The following is a 23,959-nucleotide window of genomic DNA, read 5'->3' as shown; positions in this document are numbered from 1 at the left end:
AAAAATGAAGTCTGAGACAGATAGAAGATGGGGACAGAAGGAGATCCGGGTAGAAGAAGTATAAACAGCAGGACGCAAGACCAGTACAATGTTGGAAGACAAGGCCATGCCGTTGCTCACCTCCTTGCAGCGGCCTTGATCATCCAAATCCATCCACTCCATCTTCACAATATTGTGGATCGCATCTATCCCCATCACGGTGGCCTCATGCACACGGCCTGCAACAGGAGACGGGACACGGCAACGCCGTCGAGTTCCAAATACGCGGTCCTTTCAATCAAAGCAAAGCAGTTTAACACGTAGGCTTTCGCAACCAATATTATCCAGAGGGCTTTTTATGGGCTTAGATGGCGTAAATATAAATGTGTCTTTAAACCTGCCACCACCCAACACAGCCAATTAGTAAGGTTTGCCACATAAACAAAACATGCCTATCCCGTTACTAGTACAGCATACAGGTGTGTTGGAGAGTAAAGCCACAACATTTACAACTAGAGTATGACGTTTCACCAGTAATTACAACAAACTTGATAATTGTTTTTTACCCTTTTATCTGGCAACAAAACTGACACCTTTTTTTTTTACAAGGAGTCATGTTTGCATTGACCACAATACCTGCGGTCGGAATGCAAACAAAAAACACAACTCTGATGATGTATGCACTGTCCTTGAAATGAATTGGTCCACACGCGAGACAGCTTTTCTTAGAGCCTAGTCTCACATGGTGTTGGACCAGATGACGCCAAAAGGCGCACAACTCAAAGACAATGCACCATCCAGAGTATTCCAACCGCAGGTATTGTGGCCAATGCAAACATGACTCCTTGTAAAAAAGGTGTCAGTTTTGTTGCCAGATAAAAGGGTAAAAAACCAATTATCATATTTTGCTACTTGCAAAGGAGGTTCCAATGGTACAACTTCACCAGATGTGGAGAAATCCTCTTGTTTCGTTCTTAAATAGAGGGATAAATGTGATATCAATGCCAGCTACAGGAAGATGCACAACAAAACATATTGATTGGGTCCTTAAGACAATAGACCAAGGTAGACTCAAAAGTCTCCAATAGATTCCGCAAGAGTGGTCTGTGGGGTGGTATTTAGGTAGCAAGCTGGCAGATCAGTCTCCGATAGGGCCTCTAAACCAATACATTTGACGAACAAACCAGTCTCTGATGAAGTTTAAAGCAAATTATTTGCCGATGCTCTGTTGGCAGTGGTGCACAAGCACCCAACAAAATTCACATTCATCAACAGTCTTAAAAGTAAAAAAACATAATAGGTGATATTTCAGGCAACGAGCCTTCTTCATAGAACACAAACTCAATATGTTAACGTGCTATGAAGATGGTCCATTGCCCAAAATGTCACCTTTCCCATTTTTATATGGTGCTATTGACGAATGTGCAGAGTTTCTAGTTTATAACATTCACAAATCTGGCTCCGATGGAGTCTATAGACCAGCAGCTCTTAACCTTTACTGCAGCCTTGAACCCCATTTGGTTCTCAGTTGTAATAAAATGTATGTTAATAAACACGTAGGCTTTCGCGACCAATATTATTCATAATATAGGGTTTGGGTCAGAAAATGCTGTTGATTCTCTCTTCAGCACACCGGTGGGCTAAAGAAGTGAATTATTTTGTCCTTTGAAAAACGTGACACATTTTTTACCGTTTGGCCGTGTCGGGTGGTGGAGGGTTATGACACATTTATAAATAACGCGATCTGACCCAAAAACCTATATTATTACAGTAATCCCTCGCCACTTCGCGGTTCAAGTTTCGCGGCATCAGTGCATCGCGGATTTTTCGAACTGATTTAAAGGCCTCATTATACCTGTGCAGTAACACCATCATCATCATCATTCATCATCACATTCATCGAACTGCACAGGTCTGTCATCGTCGTCATTGTCATCGTCGTCGTTGTCATTACTGGAGTCAAGTCTCAAGATACTACTGGCATTGGTGAGTGTAGAACACCATAATACGTATCATATGAGAGAGAGAGTGAATGTATAATATTAAGGTTTTATAATTAAATAGATTTAAGTAAAATATATATATAAAGTATAAATATACATATTTTAAACATTCTGGTACCCACACACACACATATACGGAAATTCCTAGGGGGGCAATCCTACTTCACGGATTTTCACCTATCGCGAGGGGTTCCGGTCCCCATTAACCGCGATAAACGAGGGATCACTGTACATATGTTTTATGAAGCAAAGTAGTACTTACATGCCTGTGCTGAATTTGCGTTTCGATTATTTACCTTTAACAAAAATCTGGCCATGTCTCACACCCCCAAAAAGGGCATCTCACACCCCCAGGGATGTGTGGACCCCAGGTTAAGAAACCACAGCACGAGACATTAGACTCCGACGATTGTCCCGCACCTCCAATTAGCACGATTGGCTAATACACGGTGCGAAAGAAGTTCAACATACATACATAGACAGACGGGTCCATGGTGAGAATTGAAATATCACATTGCGAAACTGGCAAAGCGGCAAGAGTTCCCAATGGATTCTTCGTCTTAGGATACCAAAAGCGGGACAAGATTTGGTGGGGAAATAAAAAGTCAATAGATTTCACAGCAGGTTTACTGCTGCTGTGGCAGCAACAACGTCACGAATCGGACAGTAGAGAGATTACCGGTACATTAAAAGGGAGGCCTTCAAAGATGACGTCGCATGAGCAGCCACTCTAAGGACCCCCCAAAACGAACGCAGCCATGGAGACGGCACGAGCGATGCTGCTTCGTGTCACCGCGACCGTGGCTTTGCCCGCCCCAGGTCCCTTAATGCGAAGGTTTGTATTGGGCGAAAACAACATGGACGATTTGATTTTTTTTTATCATTATTGTACATTCGTATCGCCGAGCAAGGGTGACAGAGCCGCTTCATCAGCAGCGCGGAGGGACGGACCCAAGTCCACCGTCGGAGTCATAGGTCAGGGCATACTCGTCGACAAAATGCGATGCAGTCTGTCGCTGACCACGTCCGCAGAGTGAGTTGTTGTGGTCTAAACATAAAACTAAACGATGTATTGTTTTACCAGGTAAGGCTCACCGAGCTCTTTTTCAGAAGCGACCTGGCCACATATGATAGTTAAAAAAGTGGCTGATGTTGAAATGTATAGTGGCCAAATACCCTAAAAAACGCATGTTGATTCTAAATCTGGAAGTAAAAACTAGAGGACCCGAAGAAGAAAAATCGACACGACCACGGGGAGAACATGCAAACTCTAAATACATAGGAGTCGGGGTCAGGATCGAACCCACGACCTCCAGTACACCAGGCGAGGTAGTTAACATCTCATACAACCATCATGCAGTCAATTACTCCAGAACACATTTTACAAAGTGTGGATTGAATGGGTGATATTTAATTTTACTTTCATTATCATTGTGAACTTTAATAAGTAATAATAAACTTTAATAAGTAATAATTGTAACGAGCAACAAATATTCATGGTATATATTTTTTGCAACATAAACGATACGATTCTTGCGACTCTTACACAGTGTGATATGCCGTAGTTTCACCACATTCTGGGCAATGTTGGTTATCACGGTAAATTATTATGGTATATTTTACACCTTTAGGCGAGCATTTTGTGTTGGATGAAGCAAGTATTTTATATGGTATTAAGACAAAGTTGTTATTCCAGACGAGACCAGGGTTTTCTGCGGTCAAATCCTAGCCAGGGTTAACTCCGATCAACAACAACAATGTTGGGAGCCCCACCTGGTAAGCGTTAAGTCACCACTTTACAGGGTTGCTCTGTTGAATTATCAAGTGACATTGCCCCCATCAAGGTAATGTGGCGTTTCCTCCACACCGATGCAAGAAAGTGAGCATCAGCTGCTGCGTCCATGTAAAAGGAGAGAAAGCAGTCCATGCCATAAGTGTGGGATTCCTAACACGGAGCTAGAGAACAGCACTGCACTCGAATGAGCATGGTGATAGTTTTTTTTCTCTGTTATCTCACTTTAAACCGGCAATTAGTCCACAGATTTGCCGGCCAAATATGTTGCTACGGCCACATTCAATATTTAAAATCGGCAACAACAATGGCCGTTAAAAAACAACTTACCCCTCCGGTCCTGATCGTGGCTCCGTTTGTCCATCGAACGCAACAATGAGGACAATGTATTTATGAACTTATTTTGCACCGTACGTAACCAAATCCACTGTGTGCAAGAGCGCTGGTGAAGACGGTCTTGGCTTGGTGCATCTGTTCTGTGGTCAATAACGGCAGAGACTGCCTCAAGTTTCCATGGGCAACCCCAGTTATGTAATTCTGCTCCCGAAGGAGATGTAGACTCAGAGGGGCTCGCACGCCAGAAGCCACGAAGTGCTTTGTGTACACCGGTGGGTGCAGTGGTTAGGAGGCACACGTGCGCCGTGAACCCACCAGACCCCAATCGATCCTAGGGAATGGCTAACATTGGTGAAAAGTGACGTCTAAACCAGTAGTACGACACGCTTGCCTCCTACCCACCCGACCTCACCAACATGCCTCGACTAGCAAGGTGACCACCTGCAAGGACTATTCGGCTGCTATACATTTCGACAATGGTAAGTCACTTCGTTGATGTATCATGCGGCCAGTTCGTGTCTGAAAAAATTAACCCGTAAAAACAAAGTTTTTCACTATAAATCCTTTATATGCGTGGCATCGGTTTTATTTTATTATTTATTTCTGTTTTTCTTGAGTAAGAGTTTCATTTTTATCACATTGGTATTTTTAATTAAATATGAAATTTTCTTTTTTCCTAAAAAGTGGAAATATTTTGAATTCTTTTTCACTAAAATAAATTGTCAAGCACAACGAGTCTGTGTGCAAAATGTCAGCTCGATTGGATCACGGGAAGTGGGTTAAAAAACGACCGAAATATTTGCACGGTCATAAGCGCGCGCAAGCAAGCTAGTAAACTTAATATAAAGGATTTAAAAATAGCTCTATGGCTCAGTGGGCTTTACCTGGTAAAAAAAATTCGATATGGTCAAACAACACCTACAACTGACACTGGATGGGAATGTCTTCATCCAGCAGTGAATTGACTAAGGGCAGTAAGTTAGTATTGCTTTATTCATTTTAATGACGCCCATGGACAATAATGTACACAAAGGCAGAACTCCAGGACACATATTTTCCCCGTTATCTCCAAAACTAATTTCCAATTGTGTTGCCATCAATATCGTGTCATGATTAAAACAAACTATATGATAGGTGATGTTTCAGGCAATGGTCCTTCTTCATAGTACACGTATGCAGCCCCATGTTGTCAGCACAAGATAAGTAGGTAGCTTCCTTCGTACGAGGCAACGAGACTCACTCTCTCATCACGGGTCAAAATTCCACATTCCTATGGCACATTAAACTCAACTATCATGCTACCGTTATGTGATGATTTAGCACACTCGACCACGGTGCGTATACCATCGCTCTATCAGCGCAACTGTAAATAAGTAATATAAAAAAACACTTTAATGAAATGTACTCGTAATGGAAGAACTCCATGACTCCAGGAAGTGGCCCCGAAGCTTGCCACAACGTAAGAGGCCGTGGTCAGTTACAGCCAACGTCAGTTGACTGGACAATTAGACCCAAGCTGAAACATAACATCTAAAAAAGAATGTTTTAAAATACATGGTTTTTTATGATAGAATATGGTATTGTCATCAGTATGACATAAGTATACGAAGTTTGCAGTAGATACCATATTGGGAAGTGGGTTAAAATTGAGTTACAAGATTTGAGGATAAGACAACAACAACAGAGGGAGTTAAATAAAAAAAAGTGTAATGTGTAAAAAAACACAATGGCCAGGCTTCTTAAGCTCCCCCTCCAACCAACCCCACCTGTCCACCAAGCGATAACAAATGGGTACACGCCACAGAAAGGTAATCGCTCAAGTTACTGCTAATATAAGCTTCCTCGGTTCAAGGAAAACAACATTAACTAGCATATCTCGTAAAATTCTGATACATACCCGTCAAACCCTCATCAGTGCCTACATTATTACAGACCAATTTAGACCTTATTGGTCACCCCGTGCCCTTATAAATCTCAACGTTCATCCTACAAAGTCCCATCATAAGGGAGAAAATCACAAACAAAGAAACAAAAAAATGCTTTTGCCCATATTGAAACGGCTGTACGCCGTATGGACCTGAAAACTCAATTTCCCCTGTACAAGAATAACAGAGGTAACCCGTATGGGGTGACAGCTATGATACCCATCCAAACGCATTCCTGCGGAGGGAGCTGGTAGGAACGTTGGTTTGCTCGGTCAATGGCCAGGGTCAACGGCGGCGTGGTGTATTCCGAAAATATGGCCGACTGTGAGGGTGGGCACAAGCCGGCGTGAGTAGGTTAAACGTTGAGTTTTATAAGGGCACCACGGGGTGACCAGCCCCTCCCCACCCTCCCCACCCAGCCCCTCCCCACCCTCCCCACCCAGCCCCTCCCCACCCTCCCCACCCAGCCCCTCCCCACCCTCCCCACCCAGCCTCTCCCCACGCTCCCCACCCAGCCCCTCCCCACGCTCCCCACCCAGCCCCTCCCCACCCAGCTCCTCCCCACCCAGCCCCTCCCCACCCAGCCCCTCCCCACCCTCCCCTCTCCACCCAGCCCCACCCCTCCAATTTTTGTATGCACGACGGACGGACACAATAATCCCCTGTGGGCTTGTGTAACCAGGTGGTTCCTACCAGTATAACAGGACCCTCCTGTCAACCCAGTTCAGACCCCCTAAGGTCGGTCATGGAATTGTTGCCTCTTCCCACACTAAATGGTTGCTTGATTCAATGCACAATTATTTGTGCCATCCGATCCAGGATCTTTGTCTTGGGTTCGCGCAGAGAACAGGTTCCAGTACATGTTCTTGGTTTTTTCGGTAAAGTCACTTCGATAGAAAATAAAAAATAATAGAATTTAATTAAAAATAAATTGAAAATAATACAAGCAAAAAACCTAAATAAGAAGAAGAATAAAAGCTTTTTTTATTTGCAATACAATTTTATTTAACTATTTTTATTGTGGCTTTTTGCTTTTATTTTCAATGTATTTTTCTTTACCGAAAGAACCAAGAATATGAATTCCTGCAGTCACGAAAGCTTTCAGTCAAAATTTAGGTTCCAGCAATTGTGCCGTGTGGTGAACGACACCGCATCTCTATAAAAGTTAAAGAGCCCAATTACGGTGTTTGTGATATGAAGAGCGCTCATTTAATAATTGTTACCACGTTAGCTCTGTAGGATGTGTTTAAAAAATAATTTTACAGACGCGTATAAATCCACCGTTAGCAGGGCAAGGGTCTCCCCCACGGCGGTACAGGTCGTGAAGGGGGCAATGACGATACGTCACCACGCTGGTGACAGTGAGGAGCATAGACGTGAGAGAATAGTACAGCACAACATTGTTTTTTTAAATCCTTTATATTAAGTACGCTTGCTTGCTTAGGACCGTGCAAATCTTTCGGTCGTTTTTTAACCCACTTCCCGTGATCCAATCGAGCTGACATTTTGCACACAGACTCGTTGTGCGTGACAATTAATGTTCGTGAAATTTTTTTTCCAAAATTTTACACTTTTTAGGACAAAAATATTATATTTAATTACCAATTGCTTAATGGTGCAATGCAATCATCTGACCCATAGGTGGCAGCCATCTCAAGCCAGAGGACGAGAGGACTCTAGCCGCCACGCATATAAATTATAAAGGATTTATAGTGAAAAACTTTGTTTTTACGGGTTATACTTTTTTACTCACTAATTAATTCTTCTGGGGGTACCAAATCATAAAAATGACCGAGGCAATTAAATATTGTATTTATGGGACAATATTTTTTCCCAGGGGTATTACTTAACTCCGTGACTGGGGTAGCAATCAATCCGAAATCAGTGCCACACTCCTCGACGTTGAAACGTCAAACATTAGCATAAAAAAAATCATTGAAGTTGATTGGTCCACACCCGAGACAGCTTTCTTTAGAGCCTAGTCTCCATTATTATAGAGCCTAGTCTCCATCATTATCCTCATCAGAGTTGTTTCTTTTTGTTTGCATTTTGACTTCTTGTGTTGAGGTTATTGCAAACATGATGCCTTGTATAAAGGTGTCAGTTTTGTACCAGTTTAAAAGGGTAAAAACCTACTACTATTTTAACAGTGCATCGTGCACAGCTCGTCGAGATGATTCGATTGCCGCATCGCTGACCATCAACACAGACTAAAAATGAATTTTTATACAACTTTGGTTCTTTCGGTAAAGTCACGTAGTTAGAAATAAACTTAAAACAATTCACGACGTTTCGATCGCAACACAAGCGGTCGTCATCAGTCACGAAAGTTTCAAACCAAGAATGAATTGACTTTAAACTTTCGTGAATGCAGGGATTAATATTTTCGATTGTTTCGGTAAAGTCACGTAGATAAATAAACATTTTTTATTCAATTTTAAAATTGAAAATAATAAAAGCAAAAAACCCACGACGTTTCGATCGCAACACAAGCGGTCTTCATCAGGCGGAGAGAAGAGGGGGGGGGGCAAGCCTCAAAATGCAACTGCTTCTAAGGTTTTTAGCTTTTATCATTTTCAATTTATTTGTAATTTTTTATTAATTTGTATTTTCTAACTACGTGACTTTCCCGAAAGGACAAAGAATAACACCATTGGAACCTCCTTTGCCAGTAGCAAAATATGATAAAAAAAAATTTACCTTTTAATCTGGCAACAAAACTGACACCTTTTTTACAAGGAGTCATGTTTGCATTGCCCACAATACCTGCGGTCGGAATGCAAACAAAAAATGTAACCAAAAATAAGACAAAAAATGACTGCATCACGGACATGGTACCGCCACAATGTCCAATTTACAAATTTTCAATGAGAAAACTTGTGCATTTGTGGCTTTCGTTCACATAAAGCGCTGGTCACAAAAGCAAAGTTTGTGTGGCATAGCCATTTTCTATGCTTTTTTAGGCATAATAAATTAAAGAAACACTTAGTACCCAGGAACGAAAATTGTGTTACTCTTAGGTTCTTTCGATAAAGTCACGTAGGTATAAAATAAAGTAAATTAAACCACGACGTTTCGGCCGCAACACAAACGTCCTTCATCAGGTGGGACAACCACAGCATCTTGCTGTGACTTTACCGAAAGAACCAAAGAATATTGATCATTGCGGCCACGAAAACTTCAAATCTAGAACAACCACAGGATCTTGCTATGACTTTACCGAATGAACCATAGAGTATTGGATCCTTGCAGCCACGAAAACCTCAAATCTAGAATACAATAACCTATTCCCATTCTTTTACTTCCAAGTACTAAGTCGAATCATCAACATCTGGATTGAGGTCTTCCTCGTGCGACTGAATACCACTCCAATGCCTCTCAGTGCCATGTCAAAGTACCATCTGGAGATGTTCACTTTGACACGGAACAATACGATGTGTCCATGTGTGTCTCTGTATGGGGAACGGCAGTGAAGTTGTTAGCGCTATGAACCCGGCTTACAGAGTTCGACTCCAGCCCACGGCCAACAGCACCGGGTCCTTGGCCTCCCCCCTAGGTCGACTCGGCCTCAAATGAGTACCTGCTGCGGTGGTGTAGCAAACACCGCCACTGGGAGAGACAAAGGCGGCCGGGTGTGGTGGTGCTGGTCACCCACGCCCTCCTCGTGGTGCCACAGTGCCGGCCTTCATAGCTGCTGCTCGCTAACAGCACTTGCTCCTGCAGTCTGTCACAGGCTACACGGGGGATCTTTGTCTTTGCATGTCTCCCAACACGTTTTTTGGTTTTTCTGGAGGCGGCGCCGCTCTTTTGAAAAACCCCACTCGCAAACAACAACAACAACAACAATCTCCACCAACAATCCACCCACCCCACCCTCTCACCGTCGCTCCTATTGATCATGAGCACCATGCCGACCTCGACTCCTTTCGTGGCCATTGCTGGGCTTCACTCTCGAACGAAAATTAAAAGAAAATCAACCAAAAAAAGAAGGGGGCACCTAAAAATAAAACACAACAACGACGACGACGACGAAGAAGTTGGTTGAAGGGGGAGTTTGTCCGACCTCTACCAACTCCACACAAACCCACAGACAACAACCACCACCGCCGCCACCGCTGCTCAGCGTCTCTCTCTGCCGGTTCCTTTTTTAAACTTAGCGGCCTTATGGGAGGATCACTTGTGGCACCTCCCAACAAACTACTCCCCCCCCTCGTACGTCATCACGCACGCGTGCCGCGCGCGCATTGCGTCATCACGCACGCGGGCCGCGCGTGCCTGCGTCATCACGCACGCACGCGAGCCGCGCGCGTTGCGTCATCACGCACGCACGCGAATCGCGCGCGTTGCGTCATTACGCACGCACGCGAATCGCGCGCCTGCGTCATCACGCACGCACGCGAGCCGCGCGCGTTGCGTCATCACGCACGCACGCGAATCGCGCGCGTTGCGTCATCACGCACGCACGCGAATCGCGCGCCTGCGTCATCACGCACGCACGCGGGCGCGCGCGCCTGCGTCATCACGCACGCACGCGAGCCGCGCGCGTTGCGTCATCACGCACGCACGCGAATCGCGCGCGTTGCGTCATTACGCACGCACGCACGCGGGCGCGCGCGCCTGCGTCATCACGCACGCACGCGGACGTGATGTTATGTTGTTAGTAGTACGATTATTATGGAATCAACTTTGGTCTGTTCGTTTATTCTTTAATCGTGTGTATCGTTTAATGGGATTTCATATTAAACTTTCGTCTGTTCGTGCAATGTTAAACGGTGGCTCAATATTGATTCGCGCGCATCCCCCCCCACCACCTCGTCGTGACGTCATCGCGCACGGCGGCTGCGTGATGACGTTCCGGGAACAACGGTCGCGCGCATCCCCCCCCACCCCTTCGTGACGTCATCGCGCACGGCGGCTGCGTGATGACGTTGCGGGAACAACGGTCGCGCGCATCCCCCCCACCCCTTCGTGACGTCATCGCGCACGGCGGCTGCGTGATTACGTTGCGGGAACAACGGTCGCGCGCCTCCCCCCCCACCCCTTCGTGACGTCGTCACGCACAGCGGCTGCGTGATGACGTTGCAGGAACAACGGTCGCGCGCGCCCCACCCCCCACGTCGTGTGACGTCATCGCGCACGGCGGTGGCGTCATCGCGGCGCTTTGAAAGGGCTCGCGGGTGACGGTATTGTAATGTGACGTCACGCGAAAAGGTGAAAGCGTCGGATGACGTCATCGCGCGGCATTCCAGTAAGCGGGACCCAGATATGGAGATGTTTACGTGGAAAACCTTACACAATTGGCTGTGTCGGGTGGTGGCGGGTTTAACGACACATTTAAATATCTACACGATCTAACTCCCTCCCCCCCCCAAAAACCATTGTATTATGGATATAGATGCTGCCAACAAAACACATTCTTGCGGAGGGAGCTGGTAGGAACGTCGGGTTGCTCGGTCAATGGCCAGGGTCAACGGCGGCGTGGTGTATTCCGCAAATATGCCCGACTGTGAGGGCGGGCACAAGCCGGCGTGAGTAGGTTAAACGTTGAGTTTTATAAGGGCACCACGGGGTGACCAGCCCCTCCCCACCCAGCCCCACCCCTCCCACCCCCCACCCAGCCCCATCCAGCCCCTTCCCACCCATCCCACCCTCCCCACCCTCTCCTCTCCACCCAGCCCCACCCCTCCTACCCCCCACCCAGCCCCTCCCCTCTCCACCCAGCCCCCCCCTCCCATTTTTGGATACACGACGAACGGACGGACACAATAATCCCCTGTGGGCTGGTGTAACCAGGTGGTTCCTACCAGTATAATGTAGTGTATTGTGTAGTATATAGTGTAGTGTATAGTACTGGACAGTAGAACCGATCTTAACGACCAGCCCCTGTTAACAATTCTTCCCCTTAACGACAAAGATTCCATAGAGGCCAATGTGTAGTGTATAGTAATGTAGTGTATTGTGTAGTATATAGTAGTCGTGTATAGTACTGGACACTATAACCCCTCTTAACGACCACTCCCTGTTAACGACGAGCCTCCATAGTGCAAAATGTGTAGTGTATAGTGTAGTTTAGTGTAGTATATAGTAGTGTAGTATATATTAGTGTATATAGTAATGTATAGTGTAGTATATAGTAGTGTATAGCAGAGGTGTGGACTCGAGTCATGTGACTTGGACTCGAGTCAGACTCGAGTCATCAATTTGATGACTTGCGACTCGACTTGGACTTGCATAACAATGACTTTGTCCCACCTATGAGATGTGGACTCGAGTCATGTGACTTGGACTCGAGTCAGACTCGAGTCATGAATTTGATGACTTGCGACTCGACTTGGACTTGCATAACAATGACTTTGTCCCACCTCTGGTGTATAGTGTAGTGTATAGTAATGCATATTGCAGTGTATAGTGTAGTGTATATTAGTGTAGTGTATAGTAATGCATACTGCAGTGTATAGTGTAGTGTATATTAGTGTAGTGTATAGTACTGTACAATATAACCCCTGTTAACGACTAATCGCTTACCGACTATTCCCCTGTTGTAGGTACAGTAAATATGAATTCATCAATTAACCATGTTTGAAAAAAATATCTGTTTATAATGTATCTTTATCTATTAATATATATTGTTTAAATATTATAAATTACGTTTGTTTGGATGAAAAAGGGGAACTTTCGATGCCAAGAATTAAGCCTTTAACCGTTTAACGTGTATTTCCTATATTCGCTGAACGACCAAATCTCTTAGAGACTGGTTTCGTGGAACCATTTACCGTCGTTAGCATTTATGAAACTGCATAAACAAAAGTACACACACACACACCACGCATACGTAAACAAGTATTTAATGAGGGAACGGAAGAAATTCTAAATTAAATAAACACAGATCTCCACGAGGCTACAACGTGGTGTATATCGTAAACCTCCTGAATTGTTTATGTTTTGACATCCGAACATACCAAGTAAATCAATATTCTGATTCTGAAAGTTTTGTAAAAATGGCAATCAACTAGGGGTTCTGGATAAAAATGCAATAAAAAAATTTGGCAAATTCCTGCGAAAAATGTAAAATATATAAAGCAAAACGATGAATCCTGAATTCTACATCCGTAATGCCCTGAAATATGATTATCCTTTCAATTCTATAATGTTCCAGTAGAATTTCCCTTATCCATCACCCTCTTGTATATATGTTCAACTTCTTTCGCACCGTACGTAGCCAACTGCTAATCGGAGGTTCAGGGAAAGGACAACAAACCAAACACAAACGGCAGCTCTAAAGAAATTAGTTTTCAATCTCGATGCTTTAAAAGTGCATAGCACCCAGTGGCTTCCTAATACCGGAAGAGCTTTCCAGACGGCCGCAGAAGCGCATCTGAAAGCGCGCGATGCAACGACCATCTTTGTTTGATGGTTCGCTAAAAGATATTATCTAGCCATGTAATAATTCCACCCTCTCAAACGCAACCCCAGCTATTAGATAAATTATCCCAAATCGGGGGTTTAAATCATTTCCAGAATTATGGAATTTCTTTGCCTCGTTTTTAACATCTAGATGTTTTTCTCACTCGTTTGCCGTTTTTCTTGCCGTTTTTCTCGCCGTTATAGCCTAAACATGATGTAAGTGTACCTTTTGCGTAACACTTGCATGAATCGCAAATGATTGACTCTCACACGCAAGGTTCAACTTATGTATGAAGAGTGTAACAATAGATGCCTGATTGCCTGCCTACGACAATATATCCGCTTCCACGGGCCATTATCTAACATGAACAGTGGCACCCGTTCGACAAATCAATTTGGGGAAACAAGACAAAAATATAAAAATTTTACAAGAGGCGTTAGTTCTCCGATACGTTTTCTGGTTGTATCACTAACGTTCGGCATGACGGTCTGCCGTTGCGCTCCACGCGCCGAGTTTCTTTCGCAAATATCAAACGACACGCGCTGGAGGGACGACCCCCGAAAACGCAACGAGAGAGCCCCGCTGTGCAACCGCTTAAAAACCTACGCGGTAGCAAAAGAGGAGTTCTGAATCTCCCATCCGCCATCGCAGTGGAGCGGGCTCTTCGCTTCCTCAGAGCGCTGCGCACCCCCCTCCCCGGCGTGCTTCAGCAGGTGCACCTTGAGGTTGCAGAGTCGCGTGAATCCTTGGGCACACACGTCGCAGCCGAACGGCTTCTCGCCTTTGTGGCTGCGCTGGTGCCTCTTCATGTTGCTGCGCTTGGAGAAGGCGCGGCCGCACGCCTCGCACCGGTAGGGTCGTTCGCCCGTGTGCGTACGGGTGTGCCGCCGGTAGTTGGAGTACTCCGCGAAAGCGCGGCTGCACACGTCGCAGCGGAAGGGGCGCTCACGCACCGCCGTTGCCGCCGTCGCTGTTGCCGAGGGCGCGACGCCTGCCGCTGCCGCCGCGGTGACCGCCACCGACGGCCACGCCGCCGCCGCCGGGCTATCGCGACGGTGGCCGCTGTCGGCGGGGAGCCCTCGTCCCGGCGAGCAATCCGGTGAGCATTTCACCGGGAGGGTCGACTCGTGCCAGTCTTGTGGCTCAGCGCAGCATCGAACGGCGGCTTTCGTGTCGTCAATTACCGCGGCGGTGGCGGGGATGGTGGCGGCGGCGGTGGCGGTGGTGGTAGAATCCTCGGAGAGTTCTTCGATCTTAATGGCGACTTTGGGCTGCACCGCGCCGTCTTCGATGAAGAATTCGGAGTGGCCTCCCAGAGGTTCTGCACAAGAGAGGACGCTCCCTTAAGGTTTATAGGTAGCGTACGTTAGTCATAGCAGATACTACATTGCACGTCGGCTCGTCAATATTGCCGATGCCTGTGTCTGGACACACAGCCAGGGCTACCAAGGCCCCTGGGTTTATGTCCTGGTATTCAACCAGCACCGTGTAAGTCTTGTGGCCGACTGCTTCTCCCTGTTTAAGGAGGCTATGTCCATGTCAGGCACCGAGCCTGCACCTTCTGAGTACCTAGGTTCGAGCCCTGAGGCTGGAGTCACTCGTGCGGCTGATATCTATGGCAGGGATGAACAACACAGGGAGAGACTTGCAAATTCAACCTACGTCACTCAGGCTGTCTTGTTTGTATGTATGTATGCATCGTATGTAGTCAACCAAGCTAACCGGAGGTGCGGGGGAAGGACAACAGACTAAACACAAAAGCAGTTTTTAAGAAATTAGTTTTCAATTTATATTTAAAATTGCATAGCTCCAGTCGCTTCCTAATATCGGAAGGAAGAGCATTCCAGACGGCCGCAGAACCAGCGCATATGAAAGCGCATGATTCGGTCACCACCGTCCTTGTTCAATGGCTAGCCAAAAGACGCTGCTGCGAGGATGACTGGAGTTTGCGTACTCCTTGATGAGATCAGCAAGATATTGTGGTTAATTTGTGGCAAGCACTTTGCGCTTAATGAGTGCGACCTCACAATGTATTTGCTCGGCAGCCAGAAGCCAATTCAGCTCGGCGAACACTGGACGGACACGATCTTGCAGTACCCGTCACGACACGTGCCAAAGGACTTTGTACACGCTGCAGCTTAGTAATGTTTTTTTTCGATTTAAAGCTTTCGTGACTGCAGGGATTCATCTTCTTGGTTCTTTCGGTAAAGTCACGTAGAAGGGAAGTAATAAAATAAAAATAAAACATAATAAAATAATTCTTATTATGCTTTATTTTTATTATTAATAAAATAATAAAAATAAAACATAATAAAATAATTCTTATTATGCTTTATTTTTATTATTTTATTATTTCCCTTCTACGTGACTTTACCGAAAGAACCAAGAAAATTTTTTTTTGCCAAAGTGATAGTTTTGTTCACTCAACTCCTCCCGCCCATGCCCATCGCCCACACTGGCCCAGCGTCCGGCCACACTCACCTGCGGGCTCCTGGCTGTCCGGACCCTCAGCTCCTTGTACCGGGGTCCACGGTTCCTCAGCATCGGTAAATTCACCCAAGTTACCTGAGAGGCACGCAGACCGGGCACGCGTCATAAGTACAGGCTACGGGGGTCTGCCACACATTTAGGACTAAATTGGAAGTAGAATAACCAATAATATCCGGCTGGTATGGTTAAGAGTGCCAATCTCACGATCTAATGTTCATCACCATCTTCAGCCATGAACTATCCATTGGTGGATTAAGTCTTCCCTACGCCATTGGGATGCTAAAAATCATCGAATGCGCACGAACTGATTTCATCGTTCCGTCTGTCCCTTGGCTGCTATTCCGTCACCAGTCATAACCGATGGCCATCACCCCTTCTGGCAACGGTCCACTGGCTTGAGCCCACTGTCTCTTCTCGCAACATTCAACAAACACGGTCGTTGATTTGCAATCGTTCCACGATCCACACGGCCCCCTCCCTTCCAAGTCTCCCTCGGCGTAATTCGAAGCGTGAAATTCTCCTTGCTCTTTCTTGCGTGCTTCTCAACTCTTGATCCATTTAATTTGTCAGCGTTTGCGCGTTTCGGGTCCGTAAGTCACAGCTGGGAGCGCGCACGGACACACAGAGCGCAACCGTCTTCTTTGGGCCCGCCAGCACGCTTACCGTTCACGATCCAATTCAGTTTTCCCGAAAGAGCTCCACGCTGCTTCCGTTCGCCCGTAAATTAGAACCTTGTCTGCTGTCAACATCTACCCTAGATGTGTATGTGTGGATACACATACTGCTGTGTTTTAGAGTTATCTCCAAACAACATGTATTTTATTTATATAAGCAAACTTGTATTGAATCTATATATATAAAAGGGAAATTTGTGAATGTGTGTGTCTGTTCGAAATGTTTAGCATACTTCCCGACATGCAAGAAACTTGAAATTTGGCATGTGGGTAGTTTCCAAGTTTCCAGACTGTACACAATGCAAAAAGGAAAAAAAATGACTTTCGTATTTTTTTTCGGGGGGGGGGCGCAATAATGGATATATTGTATTTTGCACAGAAAGTCAGCGGTGACGTCACATCTGTGATGTCACCCGCATGCGGCAGCGTCACGCAGTGTGCCTGCTGACATCACGCACCCCTCCCCCCACTCCAAGACAAGAATCCAAGTCTCGGCCCTATCTGGCATGAATACAGCTATTAAGATGTTCAACCACCAAATAGACGCCTATTACACAAGGCAAAAAAGGGTCCCATAGATAAAACTAACCCTGAACTGATAATTGTTTTTTTACCCTTCTATCTGGCAACAAAACTGACATCTTTTTTACAAGGAGTCATGTTTACATAGACCACAATACCTGCAGTCATAATGCAAACAAAAAACATAACTCTGATAATGTATGCACTGTCCTTGAAGTTGATTGGTCCACACCCGAGACAGCTTTCCTTAGAGCCTAGTCTCACATGGTGTTGGACCAGATGACGCCAAAAGGCGCCTTTTGGCGTCATCTGGTCCAACCCATGTGATTTAATCACAGGTGGCCAAATCTTGGATTCCAATGCCAAATCTCAGCAGTGCCACCGTCTCAGCGCTCCCATCTTTGAGCTAACCTCCCCTCTAAAATAAAATAAAAACTCACAGTGGCTGTTGTGCTGATCCTCTTCGGCCGGATGGTGACCCCCATCATCCGTCACAAAATCCTCCACGTATCCCACTCCTTCCACAGTTCCCAACCTCCGCACGAACAGCAGCAGCTCCCGGCTCAAGCCACTCAACAGCGCGAGCAGCACGTCCACCAGGCCTCCCCGCGTCACGTCTCCAGGAGAGGAGGAGGCGTTGCTGGCGGCAGCGGCGGCGGCGTCGTCCCAGCGCGGCGTCCCGGCGCCGTCGTGGGGCTCGGCGCCCCGGAGGGCCTTCACCACCTGCCGCAGCACGGCGTAGAAACCGAAGGGCAGGCGGTCGCGCGCCGCGGCCAGAAGCTCGGCACGCACGAGGCCGTCCCCGACGCAGGCGCGCAGGACCCCGTAGTCCCGGATGCCCAGCTCCGAGTCCATGGCCCGGGCCACCTCCTCGTTCACGCCCTGCGCCTCCAGCCATGCCGGGAAGTCTCCGCTCGGCTCCAGGGCAGGGTGAGCGGTGGCAGGAGGGACAGCGGACACCGCACACGCCATCGTTGTCGACTGGATGACGGGACCACGGGAGATTGAATTGCTTAATTTCAGGCTTCTCAGGGTTATTTCACTTCAAGGTGAGCTGCGTTTTGTGTTCAGTTTGTCCTCCCACACCTCTGATTAGCACAATTGGATACATGCGGTGCGAAAGAAGTTCAAGTTAAGGTAAACTGCAAGCGCTATAATTGCTTGCTTACACTACAGCTGGTGGAAACAAACTCAAAGATTCAACCGCAAAAACGAATAGACGTTCATTTTTTTCATTTTTAAGTTATTTGTTTTGCAATTAGCTTTTTTTTATTCACCAGTTGCTGTGTGTTCTATTTCTGCTATAGGCATCAGGGCTATGAGAGTTTAAAAAAATGTCCCGACAACTTTCGCCAGCAACCACCTCTGTCGGTAGATAAAATATCTTGGGATGGTTGCCTCGACGTGAATTTGAAGCTTCGTTAATGAGAAGAGGAAAGAAAAAAAGAGGCTTTAAATTCACGGCGAGACAATGTGGCCACTGCACTGCAGCATAGAACAACATCTAGAACCCAAATTCCTGAAAGAGTTCACATCAGCACTTGTTGTAGAACTCCGGCATTTTTTGCGCAGAAATGCGGCGAAAGCAATTCCGCCTAATTCGCGTGAGCCAGATTTACAAAGCGGAATGATGTTTTTGAGCCTCATCAACTCCCCATGAACCTCATTAACCTCGTCAACTCCCCGTTAACCTCGTCAACTCCCCGTTAACCCCATTAACCTCATCAACTCCCCGTTAACCTCATTAACCTCATCAACTCCCCGTTAACCTCATTAACCACATCAACTCCCCGTTAACCTCATTAACTCCCCATGAACCCCATTAACCTCGTCAACTCCCCATGAACCTCATCAACTCCCCATTAACCTCATCAACTCCCCATGAACCCCATTAACCTCATCAACTCCCCATGAACCACGTCAACTCCCCATGAACCTCATCAACTCCCCATGAACCTCATCAACCTCATGAACCTCGTAAACTCCTCGTCGTCGTCCGCGTGTTGATCTCCACGCGTCGCGGACGCAGCTTCGCGTTTCCCCGGCCGCCGATTCCGCCGTGCGCGAGGCTGGGGGACCGCGGCGATTTGCGCCGTCAGCCCCCGGTGTTGTTGCACTTGGGGGGGGGGGGGGGGCACGTCCATAAATGACGTCACGCACCTAAGGGGGTGGGGTCAGACATTTGTGACGATGTGTGACGAGGGGGGGGGGGGTGTTTGAGAAATGTGACGTCACATCAAAATGCGCAACTTTGAATAAATATAGGCAACACGTTCTACTTAATTAAATAGACTTTTAAATAAATGTTTTCTCCTACAACATCAGAGTGCAGCGCCATATTAAATACGCACTACAATGACAATAGTTTAAAGCGATTTGAAGCATGGTTTATATTTCTTTGGGGGGGGGGGGGCAGAGCTTTGTGACGTCATATTTGAGGGGGGGGTCTGACTTTTTGTGACGATGGGGGGGGGGGGTCAAAAATTGTCCAAAATCGCGTGACGTCATTTATGGACGGCCCCTTATTTTATTGGGGGGGGGGGGGGCAGAGCTTTGTGACATCATATTTGAGGGGGGGGGGTCTGACTTTTTGTGACGATGGGGGGGGGGGCTAAAAAATCGTCCAAAATCGCGTGACGTCATTTATGGACGGCCCCTTTGCGGTTATCGGAGAGACGGAAATTCCTCTTTGGGGGTGATGATGAGCTCCGTTCGTGATTTGAAATGTAACGCAGAGACAGCAAGGGGGGTGTGTGTGTGTCATCAATGTCAGATCTCGAATCGGAGAAGGGGTCATAATGTAATTATGGGGGCAGTTGAAACAGATTCGAGCGACCGCACCGTAATAATTCCACGATCCTTCGAAAATCCACTGCTGGATTGACAACGGTGGGTTATCTGACCATACTTCACCACGTTGGGTCAGTGGAAAATTACAAATATTAACACATTCCTGCTGTGGAGGGAGCTGGTAGGAACGTTGGGTTGCTCGGTCAATGGCCAGGGTCAACGGCGGCGTGGTGTATTCCGCAAATATGCCCGACTGTGAGGGCGGGCACAAGCCGGCGTGAGTAGGTTAAACGTTGAGTTTTATAAGGGCACCACGGGGTGACCAGCCCCTCCCCACCCAGCCCCTCCCACCCTCCCCTTTCCACCAGCCCCACCCTCCCCACCCAGCCCCCCCCCCACCCTCCCCTTTCCACCCAGCCCCACCCTCCCCACCCAGCCCCTCCCCACCCTCCCCACAGCCACCCCCCACCCAGCCCCACCCTCCCCACCCAGCCCCTCCCTCCCCACCCAGCCCCTCCCTGCAAGACGGACGGATGGACACAATAATCCCCTGTGGGCTGGTGTAACCAGGAGGTTCCTACCAGTAAAAAAAAACCTCTCCAGCAGCTTCCCAATGTGGTCATCCAGAACAGATCGTACCACGTGTAACGGGACCGCCGATGCCCCGATCCACACCGATACGAAGCAGTCAACTGCTGCCGCTGCTGCTCCGAGCGCGGTTGCCTGGTCTGACCACCTGAATGTGAAATTGTCGTGGTTGCTCTGCCATCTCCATCGGCAGAGGGGCCGTTCCTAAATGACGTCACGTGATTTTGGACGATTTTTTTGACCGCCCCCCACCCCCTTCGTCACACGGCGTCACAAAAAGTCAGACCCCCCCCCCTCCTCAAATGACGTCACAACGCTCTGCCCCCCCCCCCAAAATAAAACATGCTTTTAGGTAGGGCTTCTCTCCCGTGTGCACCCGCTGGTGGGTCTTGAGCCCGGAGCTCTGCGAGAAGGCGCGGCCGCAGGCTCCGCAGCGGTACGGCTTCTCGCCAGTGTGGATGCGCATGTGCGCTTTGAGCGCGTCCGAGCGCACAAACTCGCGCCCGCACTGCCGGCACTCATACTTTTTAGGAAAAATACATTTTGAGTTTAATTCACGACGAATAAAAAGGCAGTAGGATCATAAAGGTTAACAGCCATGGAACACCCTAAGAGTGTCTCTACTGAACCTAGGGGAGAGTTTCAAGTGAAAAAACACATTTCCACCCATCTACACGTGTAGACTCATTGGGCATTTTTCGATTTAAAGGTTTCGTGACTGCAGGGATTCATATTCTTGGTTCTTTCGGTGAAGTCACGTAGAAAGGAAATAATAAAATAATACAAATTAAACAATAACATTCTCACGACGTTTCGATTGCAACACAAGCAATCATCATCAGGTGTGAAAATCACAGCTGTCGTGAGAATTTTATTGTTTTATTATTTCCCTTCTACGTGACTTTACCGAAAGAACCAAGAATATGCTTCAAATCGCTTTAAACTATTGTCATTGTAGTGCGTATTTAATGTGCCGCTGCACTCTGATGTTGTAGGAGAAAACATTTATATAAAAAAAGTATATTTAATTAAGTAGAACGTGTTGTCTATATTTATTTAAAGTTGCGCATTTTGATGTGACGTCACATTTCTCCCCCCCCCCCATCACAAATGTCTGACCCCCCCCCCAGGTGCGTGACGTCATTTATGGACGGCCCCAGAGTTGGTGACGACTTTGAAGCGTAGATTTTAATAAATATTGATCTCGGTGTAATGTATGGCTCTTCAATCTTTTCGCCAACACAACCAACATCATCACCACCACCACCACCGCCGTCGTCATATTTATTTAGTATTGCCATTTACATCTGAACAGGAGACTTCACAATGCAGGTGAATGGGTGACCACACACACATATGCACATCGCTGGGTAACAGCATGCAATCCATCAATACAGCTGTCAGTCTGAAGTCGAACCAAAACAAAACACAAGTCGACCTTCTAACAAAAGAAGCAAAACCATTGCTATTTTTACGAGTTATTTCGGTAAAGTCACGTAGAAGGGAAACAATGAAATAAAAAAAATATAAAACAATAAAAATTCTCACGACGTTTCGATTGCAACACAAGCAATCATCATCAGGTGTGAAAACCACGGCAAGAAAATTTGAAGAAAAAAAAAAGTGGCGTTTTTTCTTAGTTTAGTTTAAGAAAAAAACGCCACTTTTTTCCGAGGTTTTCACACCTTATAATGATTGCTTGTGTTGAAAAAAAAGTGGCGTTTTAAAAATTAAACTAAGAAAAAACCGCCACTATTTTTTCGTGGTTTTCACACCTGATGATTGCTTGTGTTGCAAACGAAATGTCGTGAAAATTTTTCATTGTTTTATATTTTTATTATTTTATTGTTTCCCTTCTACGTGACTTTACCGAAAGAACCAATAATATGAATCTCTGCAGTCACGAAAGCTTTAAATCAAAATGAAGATCAAGTTTAGTCGACATCGGTCGTTCATGAGTTGCACCCATGTAAACATCGCGTCTTTGCAATTCACGTCGTGTTAGACAAGCAATAGTAAACAATTTTTACTGGTAGGAACCTCCTGGTTACACCAGCCCACAGGGGATTATTGTGTCCGTCCGTCCGTCGTGCATCCAAAAATAGGAGGGGTGGGGCTGGGTGGAGAGGGGAGGGTGGGGAGGGGCTGGGTAGGGAGGGTGGGGAGGGGCTGGGTGGGGAGGGGAGGGTGGGGCTGGGTGGGGGGTGGGAGGGGTGGGGCTGGGTGGGGAGGGGCTGGTCACCCCGTGGTGCCCTTATAAAACTCAACGTTTAACCTACTCACGCCGGCTTGTGCCCGCCCTCACAGTCGGGCATATTTGCGGAATACACCACGCCGCCGTTGACCCTGGCCATTGACCGAGCAACCCAACGTTCCTACCAGCTCCTTCCGCAAGAATGTGTTATTTTTCAAAAAAGACACGTAACTTAAAAACACTGGAGGCTAAGCGGAATGTTTAACCATACCGACGACATAGCCACGTAGCCCGACCATTCTTCTGAAAACAAACGCTTCTCGTTTAGAAAGTTTTACTTCCAACATTTACATTTTAAAAAAATACGAGGATGCGAGCTGTTAAAGAGCTAGATTCATATCTTGAACGAAATGGCCTTGGCAATTTCCCCTGATTTTAGTTACGAATACATCGGTATGATGTTTTTGTCGTTGTTGCACACATAAAACGCAGCAACTGCCAAACACGTGATTCGTAATGTTACCATAACGGAGTCCATCAGCAAGGTTTGAACTCAAACGAATGCCACTGGTTGCACTATCACAGATGCCCTTGAATCTGTTCAATTTCAGTGACACTCATAAGCAAGCATTGCCTTCATAAACCAATACCACTGGGTACCTTCATGCTATAATCAACGATGAACCCATTTATGATAATTCGTTTTTTACCCTTTTATCTGGCAACAAAACTGACACCTTTTTTTTACAAGGAGTCATGTTTGCATAGACCACAATACCTGCAGTCATAATACAAAAAAAATCATTACTCTGATAATGTATGCACTGTCCTTGAAGTTGATTGGTCCACACCCGAGACAGCTTTCCTTAGAGCCTAGTTTCACATGGTGTTGGACCAGATGACGCCAAAAGGTGCAAACATGACTCCTTGTAAAAAAGGTGTCAGTTTTGTTGCCAGATAAAAGGGTCAAAAACAATTATCATATTTTTTACTGGCAAATGAGGCTCCAATGGTGTAAATGCTGAACCCATTTATGCTTGTTATAAATTAGCGGCCACTTGTCCATGGCCTAGACTACCCACCTTGTAACCGCTCAACAAAAAACACAATGTACAACGATTCCGTTGAGCAATCGGCTTAAAATTGTGACCGATTACGCGGGACGCTTTAAAAATAGTAGTCGTCTTCACATCCTGACTCCCAACAGGGACCTAAGGTCTCCCCCCCCCCCCCCACTCAGTTAAATAAATACACCACCTCT

General features: G+C 46.6%; 2 protein-coding genes across 3 annotated transcripts in view; both read right to left on the bottom strand.

Moving 5' to 3' along the window:
* Positions 1-10,182, bottom strand: part of LOC144952528 (kinesin-like protein KIF2A) — a 41,548-nt gene extending 31,366 nt beyond the window's left edge. The window contains exons 1-2 of one of the 2 annotated variants that reach the window (XM_078882979.1): positions 9,917-10,182; positions 121-218 (exon numbers count right to left, since the gene is read on the bottom strand). In XM_078882979.1, coding sequence (XP_078739105.1) covers positions 121-218; positions 9,917-9,971 — 153 coding nt within the window. In that variant the 5' untranslated portion in view covers positions 9,972-10,182. Of the gene's footprint in view, positions 1-120; positions 219-4,104; positions 4,188-9,916 lie in introns of those variants that run through there. The other variant, XM_078882988.1, reaches the window with a different exon arrangement.
* A 2,688-nt stretch (positions 10,183-12,870) lies between these two features.
* Positions 12,871-23,959, bottom strand: part of LOC144948367 (uncharacterized) — a 41,302-nt gene continuing 30,213 nt past the window's right edge. Inside the window, exons 12-16 of the mRNA XM_078877798.1 lie at positions 20,855-21,027; positions 19,092-19,242; positions 17,567-18,107; positions 15,922-16,005; positions 12,871-14,761 (exon numbers count right to left, since the gene is read on the bottom strand). Of these exons, the coding sequence (XP_078733924.1) occupies positions 14,043-14,761; positions 15,922-16,005; positions 17,567-18,107; positions 19,092-19,242; positions 20,855-21,027 (1,668 nt within the window). The 3' untranslated portion in view covers positions 12,871-14,042. The remainder of the gene's footprint in view (positions 14,762-15,921; positions 16,006-17,566; positions 18,108-19,091; positions 19,243-20,854; positions 21,028-23,959) is intronic.

This window comes from Lampetra fluviatilis, chromosome 3 (assembly GCF_964198595.1).
Source record: "Lampetra fluviatilis chromosome 3, kcLamFluv1.1, whole genome shotgun sequence".
In the NCBI taxonomy this organism is placed as follows: domain Eukaryota; kingdom Metazoa; phylum Chordata; class Hyperoartia; order Petromyzontiformes; family Petromyzontidae; genus Lampetra; species Lampetra fluviatilis.
This window is presented reverse-complemented; position numbering and strand designations above follow the sequence as displayed.